Source organism: Corvus brachyrhynchos, unplaced genomic scaffold (assembly GCF_000691975.1).
Source record: "Corvus brachyrhynchos isolate BGI_N302 unplaced genomic scaffold, ASM69197v1 scaffold11, whole genome shotgun sequence".
In the NCBI taxonomy this organism is placed as follows: domain Eukaryota; kingdom Metazoa; phylum Chordata; class Aves; order Passeriformes; family Corvidae; genus Corvus; species Corvus brachyrhynchos.
In genome coordinates, this window is record NW_008236965.1 from 4,908,867 (window position 1) to 4,924,740 (window position 15,874).

A 15,874-nucleotide genomic window follows, 5' to 3' on the forward strand; every position below is an offset into this window, starting at 1 on the left:
TTACTCACGTGACTTACATAAACTCCCCAGGAATATAAGTCAAAAGGCAGAAAGCTCCTCTGCCACGATAGTAGCATCTATAGCTCAGATTTTCCCAACAAACTAGCTTGAAAACAGCAGTCCTGAATTTTCCACAACCTGACCTGACAGAGCTTTGCCACTAAACTTTACAGCACAAACCTGGCAGGGCAATGTGAGGTAAATTCCATGTCAAAAATGTCAAAGAAATGAAAGAAAATCTTTGAACAACTTTTAACAGGAAAACAAATGTATTTATAATACTCAGTTCTGGTGTAATCACAATTTTACTCTGACTTATGAATGCCTTATAATCTATATATCCTATACTTACACAGAAGCACATGCAGTAGATAATGCACAATGCAAATGAAAAGAACAGTCGTGGCAATGTACACAAGCAAGTTAGAAAAGTAAGAAAGAAGAACAAAGCTTTCTCTTACCCGCAAACCATGGAAGCGTGGGTTGCTATAGAAGAGCTTCATCTGCTCGGCTGGCAGTGGGCCTAGCACCTTCTGAATGGTGAAGAGCTGGTCAATCTCACTCTCGCCAGGGAACAAGGGCTGCCCGTCGCTCAGCTCTCCCAGGATACAGCCTACAGACCACATATCCACAGCCTTGCCATAAGGGGCTCTGTGAAGCGAAAAGAAAATGCTTGTCACCCACTGCCACTGTCTTCTTATTGAGCTGCTTCAACTTATTTGCCATATGTCTCATGGCCCACTTCCTCACAACACAGAAAAATAAACGTTGATATTAAGGAAACTACCTCAAAACCCAAGCCCTCTGTTTCTGCCCTAGATTTCCTGATGTATCTATCATTGCTTGAAAAGGCAGGAGAGGAATTCTCACGTGCTCCCAGGCACACACTGTTCTTTTTGAAAAATTTTACATACAAGAATAACCTTTTGACTGCAAAGCCTTCTCCACTCACAGTTAACTACCACTAACTTCCCTTCCCTCTAGGGCGCGTGCCTGCATTCTGTTTCTGCATTGCATTTCTTGCTTGATTGTGCTTAATAGGTGGGTAGGCATACTGGGCCTGGCCACTGGGAGAACAGAAATCCTAAGAAATCTTTTTTTTTTCAGCATTTATACACAAAAATTTTAATTAGAGAGAAAAAGGAGCGCTCCTGAAAACTATTCTTTAGAAAACACAAGAGAGGAAGCAATGAAAGCATCATAAAGTAAGTAATTCCTGTTTGGGAGTAAAGCCACAGGTTGGGGTTTGGGGAGAACTCTTTTTTATACACCCAAATTCTTGCTTGTTGAATTTTTAAAAAATCATTGTACACCCATATTATTTCAATAATGTCTTTCCAATGTTTAGGTTTTGAACAGAATGACTGAAGAATTCTTTTCATGTCAAAGAAAAAGCATGTAAAAATAATAAAGACTGGAACAAATATTGAACTGAAAACATATTTCACTGAGTCTCTCCTTTTTAAAACTTGTAATGCAATAACTCAAACTCTGTTTCAAGAGATTTACATTACAGCTGGCTTGCCTTTTTCTGGAGTAAGACAGCACCAAGAGCTGTAGGTGACAAATCCTATCCTAAATCTGTCTCCTTCACTCCTTCCGTATGCTGCTGATTAACGATGTTTAGAGAAAGAACACCCTCAAACTAAAGAAAAAATATTTGACTTTTCCCCATTGATTACTCATGATTATTTACTTTGCTTGTAGGGAGGACACTTGGCCAGAGGAACTGTAAACCCTTATGGTGATTTGGTTAGGTGAAGGTGAGAAAGCATTTCTAGCTGGACAACAGCCCGAGTGAAACCACAGGCTCACTGAGCTGACCGGGGCAGGACTCTGTGGTAGCTGAGAAAGCTGAAGTAGGACACCAAAATTTCAAGAACCACTTGCCTTAGAGAATGTGCCATGAGACACTGTAGTCTTCTCACAACAACCATCCCAAAATCAAAGTCTGTCTCCCTGGAATAGACTGCTGACAAGGAACCACCAGAGGCAAAGCAGACACATCACAATTCTTCTAGTACCACCACTACTCAGTGGGGTTCATAATTTGCTTACCAATCCTGCACAGTGACTACCTGTGGATTTGCTGAGACTCTGTGTTTGACCTTTCTAGGATGCTGCTCCTCCAACCCACCCATTAGGTCAGAATGACAAGGAAGGCCTAGTTTTTTTTCTCAGTGCACAAGGCAACACAGCCAAGAATGGACTTCAAAGCCAAGGATCTGCTCTTAAAATATTCTGTGCAGGTAAAAATCCTGCCCTTTTATTATGACTGTATTGGAAAACTGAGGCTCTGTAGGCAAAACAGTGAGAGTGCAGGTAAAAATCCTACCCCTTTATTATGACAAAAAAGCGAATACATCCTTATTTGCAACTCCTTTAATACACGTTTTCTCCACTAAAATGTGAAATAGGGAAAAGGCTGCTGTAGGCTGAGGTACTGTAGAACAAGCTAGGGTTACAACTGAGGGATGGGCTAACACTCCTTTGAGGTACAGACCATTACCTGCCCTTGCCCTCAAGAATAAAGGAAGCTGAATCACAGTTAAGAACTTTTCACTATTTACTCTGTAGTCAAACAGAAACAAATCAGAAAATAACCATTTCTCAAGGAAGCACAAACTGCAACATTGTTGTTTGAAAAGGCAAGCTTGAGACTTCTTTTCTGCTGATTGTCAGGATCAGTCTCCTCAGATCACAGCAGACAAAAAAATGCAAGAGTGACATGGCTGGACAAATGAAATAACTCCTATAGGACAGATAGACCATGCCTCTAGAGAAGCACTATAGTTTATGCCTGCACATATTAGATTCTCCAAAACATGCTTTCATCTAGTAATTGAGCATGTTTTAAAATCTACTGGCTTTTAGCAATATTTTGTCATATAAGGGTACAGAATACTCCACTAACAGTAGTTACCTGAGGGTCTCCAAAGTGAGTAGATTTTAGATGTTCTATGACTAATTAGGCAGCAATTTCTTTCCTCTCCTGAAATTTAAGTCTTCAATGTTATCACTAAACAAAAACCTCTCTGGGACACATTTTAGAAGTTGAAAAAGTAAAACTGTATTTGTTAAAATGAATGTATTTAATTAAACCTGTGAAGACTTTTGAATATTATATGCTTTTAAAAATATGCTACATGTAAGGAAAGGGGGAATGGGAAAGATGAATGCCTGGGAAATAGAACAGGATTGCCAAGGAACAGGCATCACTTTGCCAGAAAAAGTTGGCTTTAAGAACATACACGAGCACAACTGAAACATTAAATACACAAATCCCCTCCCTTTCTCTACAAGCTAATCAAACAGATTTAGTCAACTGCAAACACAAATGATTCCTGCTAAATTTCCTTTGCTAACAAAATAGTTTCAAAAACTGCAGGTCAGACTAACAGTATGTCTTCCAAGCTTGTCATGTCCTTCCTCCTAAAACCTCATTACTGCTAGAGACAGGAAAAAATGGTTTGTATCTAAAAACGTCACAATTGATGCTTTCTTTCCAAGTCTTTTTTTTTATACTTGTATATGCACATACACACTTCACTGGAAGCTTTACTGTTTTCTCCAAAACATAAAAAATTGAGCTTTGAGTTTTTTAATGGCAACTTTAACATACTATTCTGCACGTAAGAAAACAACTGCCAAAAAATTGATTAAGATTAGCACAGCTCTGGGAATACTGGAATGACCCTATTGACAGAGTAATTACTACTTAATTATTTACCCGTTCAAAAATATCTAGTTCAGTGTTAATCAAAGGTTCCAACAAAGACTTGTTTCCCAGCACTATTTAACATGGTGCTTAAAGATTCTTAGGAGTGACCAGAACTTTTTTGATTCATCCTGTGGCTACTAATTCCTTATTTTAAGAATATGTGTCTATAAATACACATGCACTGTATATTAGAATTGTATTCTATGAGAGTGTTCATGTAGTTTAGATTAATGCTCTGTTTAACTTGACAGTAATAGGAAGATCACCTATCATAGACCTTCATGGTTTTTTTTGCTCTTCCTTTGCCCTTTTGGGTCCCATGAATTTGTTCATTTAGCATCTTAAAACCTGTTTCACCTTGTGAGGTAGTAAAATGCTCATTTTACAGATGAATAAAGGGAGTAAAATTAAATTTCCTGGCTGATGTAACTAATGCTTTTGTAGTCAATGCAATGCTAACTTCTCAGTGCTTTATTAAAATGATTTATACAGCCTCCTTCAATAAATTCTTCCTAACTAGTAGAAAGCTAGCACCATCCTCTTGAGTGACTTCAGCAGTGCTGGCAAAGGGTAACTACAAATGAAAATCAAAGCACAGAATCATAAAAAGTTTTGGGTTGGAAGGGACCTTTGAAGATCATCTTGTTCCAATCCCCCTCACCTGGGCAGGGACACCTTCCACTAGATCAGGATGCTCAGAGCCCCATCCAACCTGGTCTTGACACTGCCAGGGATGAGGCACACACAGCTTCTTTGGGCAACCTGTTTCAGAGCCTTACCACCTCTGAGCAAAAAATTTCTTCCTAATATAATTTGGATGCAAAGGATGAAGGTAACCAGGAGTGTTGTACTGTGAAAGCTTTACTGCCATTGCTATGTGATGTCCACACAGGGCTGATGGAACATTCCAGGCTAGACTACTACCATGGAAACCTCTTCTGAAAGAACTGGGGATGGGGGTGGAAGAGCTGGAAGTACATCTGTTATAATTCAGATTAATACTTTATAGTCAGTTAAACACTGCTCAGCTCAAGACAGGTCAGTATGTCAATGATTCATACTGACTTACTGGAAATGAACAAAAATTAATGAAAATCTGAAAGCCTCTTGAAATCTTGCCTTTAAATCAAACACAGTTCCCCACAGGCAAAGCTTACAAAAGGTGCCGAAAAAATGTACAGAACCAGTGAACATTTATCATGGCAGTTCTCAAACTGTACTTACCCAAGCAAGAGTTCAGGTGAGCGGTACCATCTGGTAGCCACATACTCTGTATAGTTAGCATTGCTTCCTTCAGAGAGATTACGAGCAAAGCCTGTCAGAGAAACAGTGCGAAATATTACATCCCATTTTAAAAACAATATGTGTATCACCACTGATTTTGGCAGCAAGAGGTCACGTCTATTTACATAGAAGCAAATTGTTTACAGCCCCTGCTGCAGAATGATGTCTCCAACAACTGCTTGTCTACTGAAATGCAAGCTTTTATTGATACAACAGTGAAAGTCAGAGTGTCAGCTTTAATGACTCCCTTACTTGTGTACTCTCCTCACAAGTCCGTGGGGTTGCTATTACTCTGTATGCTATTACGTAACCAAAACAGACTGATAGAAGTGAACTGTCAGTATGCCATGTCAGCTATTGAAATATTAGCCACTAAATTTCACTGAGATGCTGTTTACAGAAGAAGATTCATAACTTTAGAAACATTACACATGCATGGGGACTAGACTATTCTGGTCATTGATCCTAACTACTACAGTCTTTGATTTTTTAAAACGGTCAAAAAACTACGTGTTATTCTCTCTCATCTAAGTGCACTCCCTCCCTGGCCTGGCAAGCAAAATGGTTATCTGCCCAAAACTATAAAATGCAGGAATCTAGGAAAGATCAGCAAAACTGTTTATATCTGCACTTGGCTCACCCTACATGTTTTGGCTTCCCAACTGCTTTAGCACCACATTCACAATAAGGCTCTTCATGAATTAGGATCAGAAAGCATGTCCAAATTAACTTCCTTATCCACATCATTTTGTTAAGAATAAAACAAAAAAATTTAAAATGTTTACTTACTTGCAATTGTACCAAAACTTCCCTACTGTCCAAAGGCATAATGATTATGACCACTGGCTGAGAGAAGAGTGCATCTACTGGAAAATCCAGTTGTAGGAATAATTTAAACTTTTATTTTCATTCTCCTCCATTTATAAAAAGCCAGCCAAGCACCACAGTAATGTTACTGGATTTTTCAGGTAGAAGTACTCTAGGGCAGATGTTGATGTTTCAAAAAGTATAAAGTCTTACTGTTTTCAAATAAATAATTAACAATTAGGTGAGACAGGACAGACAGATCTCAGCAGCAAGACTCCACATGCATCGGCTCCTTACTAAAGCTCAAATTGAGACAAGCTTCTGGGACTGAAATGCAGAAGCAGCATTTCCAAATGCTGTCTTACTGGGATGTAACATTAAAACACAGTTCAAAATTCCCTTCAGTGAAATCACCACAAGTCTTTCCATTATTGCATGAACAATGAAGAAATAATAAAAATTCCAAAGTGTTGAAGAAGAGTAAGGCATAACTTTATTTCCTGAATCAGTAAGTGCACCTTAAATGCAATAAATGTTTTGCCTTATGTCTGAGTTCCTTTCCAGAAGCTTCCAAAATTACCTTTCCCATACAACGATGTTTTGTAAAGTTACAAATTTTTTATCTTTTTTTTTAGAATTTTTTTTGTATTCTGGACTTGTAAAGCTTAGTGTGAAGAAGCCCAGTTCCACTCATCCCTGTGGAATACTAATTTACTCCAAGTTGAAGTAACAATTTGGATGAAGGTTATTGTTATTATTAGACTAATAATCATAGAAAACAGTTAAAAATTTGTTAATGACATAGGTTACAGCTGTTACTTTTTGCAAGATACCTGTAACTTCAAGTGTTAGTAAACTAAAAGACGGGATGAGTATGATGAGGAACGGATATTTCAAATTTGCCCCAAAATAGTAATTCACATCTGTTCCCACAAAGTCTAATGAACATTACTGGTGCTGCTGCAGAAAAGCTGGAAAGGAATTTTTTTTTTTTTTTTTTTTTTTTTTTTTTTTTTTTTTTTTTTTTTTTTTTTTTTTTTTTTTTTTTTTTTTTTTTTTTTTTTTTTTTTTTTTTTTTTTTTTTTTTTTTTTTTTTTTTTTTTTACTTCTAACATGGGGATTGAGTGATTTTCAAAACATTACTATATTTAGAACGGCTTAGGCAGCCCCATTTCTGTTTCAAATTACAAGCTATCTGATTAATCTTGGCAGTGGAAAATCCTTCATTCATGTCTTTAAGAACAGAGGGAAGATAATCAGGAGCTACACTGAAGAAATAGGACAGTCAAAAAGTGGGAAACCCCAGACTGAAATGGGGACAGGAAGAAGGGAAAAACATTACTGGTTGCTGCAGAAAAGCTGGAAAGGAATTTTTTTTTTTTTTTTTTTTTTTTTTACTTCTAACATGGGGATTGAGTGATTTTCAAAACATTACTATATTTAGAACGGCTTAGGCAGCCCCATTTCTGTTTCAAATTACAAGCTATCTGATTAATCTTGGCAGTGGAAAATCCTTCATTCATGTCTTTAAGAACAGAGGGAAGATAATCAGGAGCTACACTGAAGAAATAGGACAGTCAAAAAGTGGGAAACCCCAGACTGAAATGGGGACAGGAAGAAGGGAAAAAAGTTGTCACATAATAGAAATAAACACATGCTGATGTAACACATGAGCCTGGCAGCACATAAACTCCTGGGCATCAGAAGAATCAACAGGTCAAGGTTTCATCCTCCTCCCTCCAGGCCAGTCTATCAGAACTTGGTCACAGGCAGGAGCTATTATGTCCAGAAACCAGCTAGTGTAGTCTGAAAAATCAACCCCCAACTTTACAGGCCAGGTGCAGCATGGATTTGACGTGGCAAGACAGAGAGTAAAATTTTCATCATGGGCTTCAGTGTCACCTCTATACTGCTGGGTGATGCATTTTATAGATTCAATTGCTCTGACCCTATGACACCATGCAGAAAGAGGATGAACAGAAATAACAGTTCAGAAAAGCGTAATATCTTTTTAAGGGAACAATTACTTTTATTTTTGGTTATAATGGAGTTTGCTTATTGTTCCTTCCTCCAAATTGTGCTAAGGTATCAGGAATATAGAAACAAGAGAAGGAAACTAGGGAGAAGATTAGACAAATTCTGAACAGTGAGAAGGAATAGATAAGATGAAGACAGGAGGAGATTTGGGTGAGAGCAACTGAAAACAATAGCATTTGCAAAGGCATCATGATGCAGAAAGAAATAACAAGCAAAATCAGCAATTTCACAAAAGGACTTTAAACAACTAAGAACATGGTAGGAGAGATGTCAAGGAAAAAGATGTAAGAAAAAAAAGGAGGAGGTTGTCAGTTTCTTACAGAGAAACGAGGCACATTTAAGTTAGACATAAGGTAAGGCATTCTACTGTTAATGACATGTAAGTACTTTAATAGATGCCTAGGAACACTAGGGAACCTTTATTATTCAGAATTGTAAGAATAAACTAAGCAAACACCTGTCAAGAATGACACAGACATTCTTAATCCTTTCTTTGAGTAGGTGGAAAAACTAGAGGATTTCTTGAGGTCTTTTCCAGTCCCATGTTTCACGATTTCTATGCTTACATGCCATACACAGATTAAGAGATTGCTAAAACAAGTAATTTTGAAGCCCTGGTGTTGAAACAGCAAACACACTAGTCAGAAAACCGAATTATTTCCAACAGTCAGATGCACCTGCTGTAATCGGCTCTTTGTACTGTTCTCTTTTTCCACTTCTATTGGCAGAAATGACACCCACACAACATGTGTCCAGGCAAGCACAACAACCAATCTCAATTTTATCTAGCACGGTATGTACAGAACACATGGCACAAAGATTATGAAGAACTATCTTGTTAAAAATTTATGAACTTTTCAAACTGTTGCTGTCCACTGGGCCACTGGAAACGGATGCATTATCCTTTTCTTTGTAAGTACATGAGGAATGTGACACTGTATGTGACAAGTACCTGTGTTCCAAACATGAATTAAGTTAGGTAGCCAGACAGCATATGTTAAATCATGCTAAAAGGCAAATTCTTATATCCTAATCTCTGCACGTTCAGGAAACACTTGTGGTTAACACCATTCTGACATGTATTTTACAGTAATAGCTTAAGCTACCAGCAATTTTGTCAATTAGCAATAACACTAAAAAATCAAAACTGATTCCATCTTAAAAGAGTTGCTCAGAATTTTAAATTCAACTAAAACTGAAAGGCCAATTAAAACTATAACTAACCCACATGAACATTAAGAACCACAGAAATTCCTGTAATAGTTTGCCTTCCTTGATATTGTGCTGATCACTCTGAGTTCATGGTGATTGCACATCCTTTCCAACAGCAGAAAGAGAATGTGGCTGGAACCCACAGCGTGAGCAAGCCAACAGACCACACATCACTGCTGGCAGAATTCACATCATCTCTATCTAGTGCAAAAACTGATGTCCAAAACATGACCATACCATCTGTCTGGCTTTTTATTTTCCTGCAATTCTGCTGCACAGAGGATGTTGACACAAGTTCACACACAAAGATATGTCAGCTGATGTCATGTGACAACTCTAATGGCATTACTTTCAAGCAGGGACATTGCCCATCCAAAAAAACTGAAAGAGGGAGGGCAAGGGCCAGGGAAGGAAGGACATGTAGGGTGCACAGTTCCCACCAGGACCCACTCCTCTCCATGCTCCCACTGGCTGTTCCTGCTTGTGAGGACATCAGCCCAGACTGGGGTGTGCATTGATCAGGGACAGGTGCTGCCTGTGTTGGTTGTTCAGCTCTGCACAGGGCAGTGGGTTGGTCCCTCAGTGGGGTTTGCCTGGCAGGGATAATCAGTCAGGCAAGACACTGATAATCAGTGTAAGGTAAGGGATGGCAGCCACAGCGGTGCAGACAGGAGGCCCGTGGGTACCAAAAAGGCAAAGGCACCGAGGGCACCACACAACAGTACCCTGGTGTTCTGTCAGAGCTGTGCAGTTCCCTACATTGCAGAATAAATGGCCCTGAATTTAAAGAACTTATATGGAACAAATCTTCTAAGGTTCTTCCTAGAACAGTTATTGTTTCTGAATGGTTAAGCAAAAATGCCTTTAGGATTAGAAGAAATAAGCAGCACTGCAAATGACAAACACCTTTTTTGTCTTCCTTAAAAACTAGTTTGATTTATTTTGTTAGCAGTTCTTCTTTTCATTCAAAATTGCAGAGGTTTGAAATGACAGCTTTCAAATCATTCTTACTGAAAAGTACCCTTGGGGTAACACTATGGAATCGGCTTTTATTTGCCAAGCCAAATGGTAAGCTTTTCAGAGGGAACAATATTTTATTCTGTGTTTATGTAGTGTTTTGAATAAAAATACAGATTGTTGGAACACTCTGCCCTGTTGTCTTCTGAGATTACTCACATGGGCAAAGTTCGCCTTGTACTCGGGTGATGATTCTTCAAAGCCTTAAAGCTGACATTAAACAGGCATTGGTAGGTCAGGAAACATCAGATTTAACATAACATGTACAGCTCTGACTCTGACCTCCACTCATTCAGTCATTAATCATAGGTGGACATATGATTCCTTAATTAAGGTAACAAAAAGCATTGACCTATAACTACACATAACATTCCACAAAAGCCAATGGTTTGAAAAACATATAAAAAGTGTAAGTTTAATGAGTCTTTACTAAACAAACAAGAATTATCTTTTCTTTTAAGACACAGGCCAGATAAAACTACAGTTTCGCCAGCCTCCTAATCAGCCCATCATCTGTGCTCCTCTCAGCTGAGTGTCAGCAACATCAAAAGCAGAAACCTTGTCTAATACAGGAAGAGAAATACAGTGTTTCTATTGACATGTTAACACAGGTATTTCACAGAGTATGCAAATTAATCCCAAAGATCTTTCAAATTAAAATACTAGCCCCAAACCTGAAGCAGTAATCAATTCTGACTGCTAAAACAGTACATGCTGTAGAACTCTTACAAAATAAGGCAAAACTCCACTGCAAGAGATTTTCTTTAAGATGATAAGCAGCAGGTATTTCCCGAACTTACCAAAGTCACACAACTTCAGAACATCATTGTGGCTTATTAAGAGATTCTCTGGCTTGATATCTGAAGTATTGAGTGGGTGAGAGAAAAAAAAAAAGCTGTTAACTTCTCTTTAATTTTGGACTTTGTCAACAAATATTATTTCATTATAAGTTATTTAGAGATATTCATGCAATCATAAATGAAGCATTACAAGAGCAACTGCTGAAACAGCTTCCAGCAATTCAGTTTGTTAACAGGCAGAATTAATTTTTTGCCTTTTGAAGTCTTTTAAGTGTTTCCCAACAAAATATGGAAAGATAAAATGTGCTTACAGATATTCCTGGGCAGAAAACCAATATCTATACTTCATATTGCAAAATAAAAGAAATGATTGATATTCAATTACCCAGTTAACCAGTTAAATATTAAGTATGTTGTGCTCAACATTTTCAGTTATAATGACCATCTTGATCACCTCTCGTAATTTGTTTAGAAGAAATGTCTTGTCTAGTTTTAAGCCCTTTTTTCATTCCTATATTATACACATGGTACCTTTTCCAAATTACATTTTGAAAATATTTTTAGAATCATGCTGTTCTTAAATATAAAAAGCATACTATAAGAGAATTTTATCTTATTGGAAACATTAATTAGAAATGTTACTCTTGCGAAGTCACAAAGAAAAATACAATTTTATTAAATCAGGATAAAATACATAAAACTAGATAAAGTCATACATCAAGATATGCACTCTAAGTGCTTGAAGCTAAAGGAGAAAGTAAATATATAGAGCTGAAACTCAGAGGAGCTGGGAGGAACTGCCTTAAGAACTAAAACATGGGGGACCAAGTTTTAAGTTTTGGGTTATTTTTCTTCTAATATTCTATTATCAGATTCAAAATTGAAATGACTGAGCATCATGAAATGCTTAAAAAATTTCCTTTTTCTTACACAATGTCTGTTACTGCAGTTTCAGTTTGCTGTGCTTATCATTTCCCAAAGACAGTGGACAGCCAACTTGTTATGTAGATGAATTTAGTTTCAAACGATCTGGAGTCATGCAACAGACTTAAGACCCAGCCAAATTTACATTTTTATTCCTGTTGATATAAAGCAATTGCTTATATTTATGTTAAATGCAAATTAGTTCAAGATATAACATGTTTCCCTTTAGAAAGGGGCTTATTTATGTGGAGAACTACACACTTACCTCTATGAACAATATCATTCTTATGGCACCAATGAATTGCTTTAATTAGCTGGTAGATGTAGCTTTTCACTTTTTCTGGTGGAACTCCATTTGGCATTTCTTCTAGCAATTCAAGCATATTCTAAATGTTTAAAAGATACATTATTTAAAAGAGCTATACTCTAGCTGCTGGAAGATAACATGCTTTCAGCCTTCTGAAGCAACACATTTGGGCTCCAGAGCCCAGCTATGGAAAATCAGTAGTTTAACATTCAGGAAGTGAATTTTAATCATACACATTCTCCTAGTGTTTTCATTCCAGAGAAAACACTTGTGAAGACAATCCTAAAAGGTGAACCACAGATATACCACAAGTCCTTAAAAGACTGCAATTAAACCACTTCCCTAAGACACCTAAAAGTCATTTAGTTACAAAACATTGCTTAAACAGAAACACCAGGTCAGTGTGACAATATAAAAAGTTTAGCAAATCAAAGCATTTTGTAAATATTCAACAATGCTTTAACATACTGTTTTCCTCATTATGTTAGTTCTGCCACTTTGACACTGCAGGGCCATGATGAATCACAAACTGTATCTGGATATGAATGGCTATAAAACAATACAAGCCCCCTTAGTGCAAATGAAGTAACAGATATAAAAATGCCTCACAGGGGCATAAACAGAAACCTAGGGAGTATCCTATAGCTATAGATCAGCTATAGTGATCTTTGACATCTTGGCACTACAGTAACCACGGCCATATCAACTGTTTTATGGATACACACAGGAAAGAAAATAAACTTACTCTTTATACTAGTAAATTTCCTCTTCGAAAAAGAACACTTAGATTCCCATTATGTTAGCAAATGTCTCTAATTTTGCACACTTAGAAGTACAATGAAGTTTGTGTGTTGATTTCTGAATTAATTAATAATGGGCAGCATCAGCCCGCTTGAAGAGAGAAAAGTCTTATTTATATTTCAGTCTGAACACTGAAATATAAGTGTTCTGGCTATATTGCCTTACATAACTCATTTAATTATGGATTTGAGCATTTGTAGATATTTCATTTACAGTAAATTTACCTTGTCTTTGACAAACATTTTCTTTAGCTTTACAGTAAAATTTCTGAGGTTTCTCTTGAAAGATGTTTTAATGAACACTAATACATAAAAGAGTAGGGATTTTGGTGATATTTGAAAACATTTCTAAGTTTTGCAATTTGGGAGTAAATACTGGAACTTATGTGTTTGAGTGTAAGTTTTCTTAGAAACACACTTCAGATCTGAGGAAAGGAATGTTCTGTTAAGAAACCATATTGATTTTAGTTAGATTCTTGTCCACACAAAAGGCTCTAGATCTGGGTAAGTAAGTCAAGAAGTTAGTGTTACAAACACAAAACAAAATAATAGCATCAACACAGGAAGACATAATCCTATATGAAAACATTAACTAAGGGGATGATGAATAAAGGAGATTAGACTAAATGTGAATTTAAGTAATCTGGATTTCAGTATTGCAGAGTTAGGATTCCCCAAAGGACACAAAGTGCTCATTACCAGTTAAACAAAAAATTAGTCTATTCCACCAAATTTTATTTAATTCTTTCTACTCCCTTCAACCAAAGAAGACAGAAACATCATAGTCTTCAAAGAAACTATGGGTAACACTACTTAAGGTATTTGAAAATAAGAAATGTCCATGGACTTCAAAATTTAACTGAAAAGAAAGGTGAACATTAATATAGAAATGACATTATGTACAAACTGTACATGATGCCTACCTTTATCATAAAATTCTTTTATTCTGATGCAATTAATGCTAGATATTGCAGCCCGGTGTTTTTACCAATATTAACCAGTTTTTGAATATATAACCCTTATCAGAACAATTAATATCTTTTACTTATGTTGCTCTTTCAACCCACTTCTACAGATAACTTAGCCAAGTCAACTATAACAGAAAATTAAATGTATGTTCTAAGTTGGTGTGTGATCAAAGACATTCCATGTGTCTGGAACAATGACAAGGAACATGGGTGAAACAAGTCAAGCTTTGAATGTTGGATCTAAGTAAGATCCACCACATTAGAAGTTGCTGATCTGCTGGTGAAAACAAAAACTGATTTCTGCCAAATTGTGGGCTAATATAGGTCACCTCACATTATGTAGTCAAGTTATATGACAGAATAAGTTGTCAACTTGAGGTAGAGGAGACATAGCATTTAGGGTGAGAAATTTTTCGATGAGAGAAAATTAACTGCAGAGGACTAGCACTCAGCTAGACTACAACACCACACTGGCAGCATATGAAATGAAAATTGCAATCAAAAGAACAGTATCTCATGAAGGCTATAGTCATATTTAAACCTGCATTTTCTTTCACTCTGTGTATCTGAATACCACCTCATTGTTTCCATGAAGAAACGCTATAGGGTTAGAATTCAGAGGGAAGGTCTACCTTCATCAGGAAGGTTGCAAAAATGACAAAGACCAATCTGTTCTAGGTTGTTTCTCTCTGGAAACAGATCAGGATGCTTGGCACTAGTAGGCCAATCTAAGAAAATTTTGGAATAGTTTCAAAATGAGGTCAGGATTGGAGTTAATGACACTGGTCTTTGCCAAATCCCTCTAAGCAACTATTGATAGTGGCCTTGTTACAGAAATACACAAACAAATCCTATTTTTAACAGGGAAGGGTGGAGAAAGTTGAAAGAGATTCCAAGGTCAAAAGTCTATGATCTTGTTTTGAAAGACCACGTCAACACTCATTACACAACCTAACACAGGACAGTTATACAGCTTTACAATTAAACTGGATTAAAGAGTTCAGATGGAAATTTTTCTTCAAATCATATATATTCCAGTCTGCATAATTTTTAACATGTTGGTGTTCACATATGGAAGAATTTAAAAAAAAAAAAAATACCAACACGACATAAAAACAACAGCAGTCAGTGTTGCCATCTCACAACAGATGTCTAATTACAGCTCATACTGTATTAAAGTTTCTGCTGCTTCTCTTTAGAGATTAGGATAGCTTAATTTTTAAAAATAAAAGCAATTTTAAAGACATTTTCAGTAAGCTGATGATTTAACTGTGGCAAGGATACTACAAACTCAACTCACCTTTTCCACATATTCAAAAACTAAATATAATTTTCCTCTTCTTCTGAAGGCTTCCTTCAGCTCCACAATGTTCTCCTGTTTCAAAGTGCGAAGCATTTTAAGCTCTCGTAAAGTGGTTTCTTTGACTTCTTCATTTTCTAGAGTGCAAAGTAGAAGTGACAGAATAAGCTGATTAAAAAACAAAACAAACCCTCCAAGTAACAAGAGTTATAACGATTTATTTTGAACCCCTGATTAAATTCTCTGGTTTTAGACATTACAGCTTGTTTTCCAGTGTGGACTTTCTGTTGTCTGCATACTTCTGCACTGGAAGAGAGGTAAATGATGACTGTGCTCATTATATAACCCTCACAGGTTTCCCATCAGTACCAGAAAGGTTTTCTGTGGCAGAAAAAGTCATAAGAAACAAATAATTTACATTTTTATCTTTTTTCATTATGAAGGGAACTAATATGCTTCAAAAAAATATTCTGTGTACATGCTCTACCCCACAAACACACATCACACACACAAAGCACTGGGAAGGTTGTCCTCAGCAGAAACACTGGAATGCAAAGCTCATCTTTGAACAGTGCCAAACAAATGTATTTGATTCTGAAATAATTTTATTTTCCAAAAGCCATGACAAATTTTAAGACTGAAGCACAGATTTTTAAGTCCTGTACGTTCCTCACATCTTTCAAAGGAAATTCAGCAA

The 15,874-nt window shown here is 36.7% G+C and overlaps 1 protein-coding gene across 4 annotated transcripts in view; it reads right to left on the reverse strand.

The window, feature by feature from the left end:
- CDKL5 (cyclin dependent kinase like 5) overlaps positions 1-15,874 on the reverse strand; it is a 131,254-nt gene that overhangs the window by 37,665 nt on the left and 77,715 nt on the right. For all 4 annotated transcript variants that reach the window (XR_001860064.1, XM_017728460.1, XM_017728461.1 and 1 more), the window contains exons 7-11: positions 15,178-15,314; positions 12,068-12,188; positions 10,879-10,938; positions 4,946-5,036; positions 462-651 (exon numbers count right to left, since the gene is read on the reverse strand). Coding sequence is in view for 3 of the 4 variants with exons in the window: in XM_017728460.1 (XP_017583949.1) it covers positions 462-651; positions 4,946-5,036; positions 10,879-10,938; positions 12,068-12,188; positions 15,178-15,314 (599 nt within the window). In the remaining variant the exon portion in view is untranslated. The remainder of the gene's footprint in view (positions 1-461; positions 652-4,945; positions 5,037-10,878; positions 10,939-12,067; positions 12,189-15,177; positions 15,315-15,874) is intronic.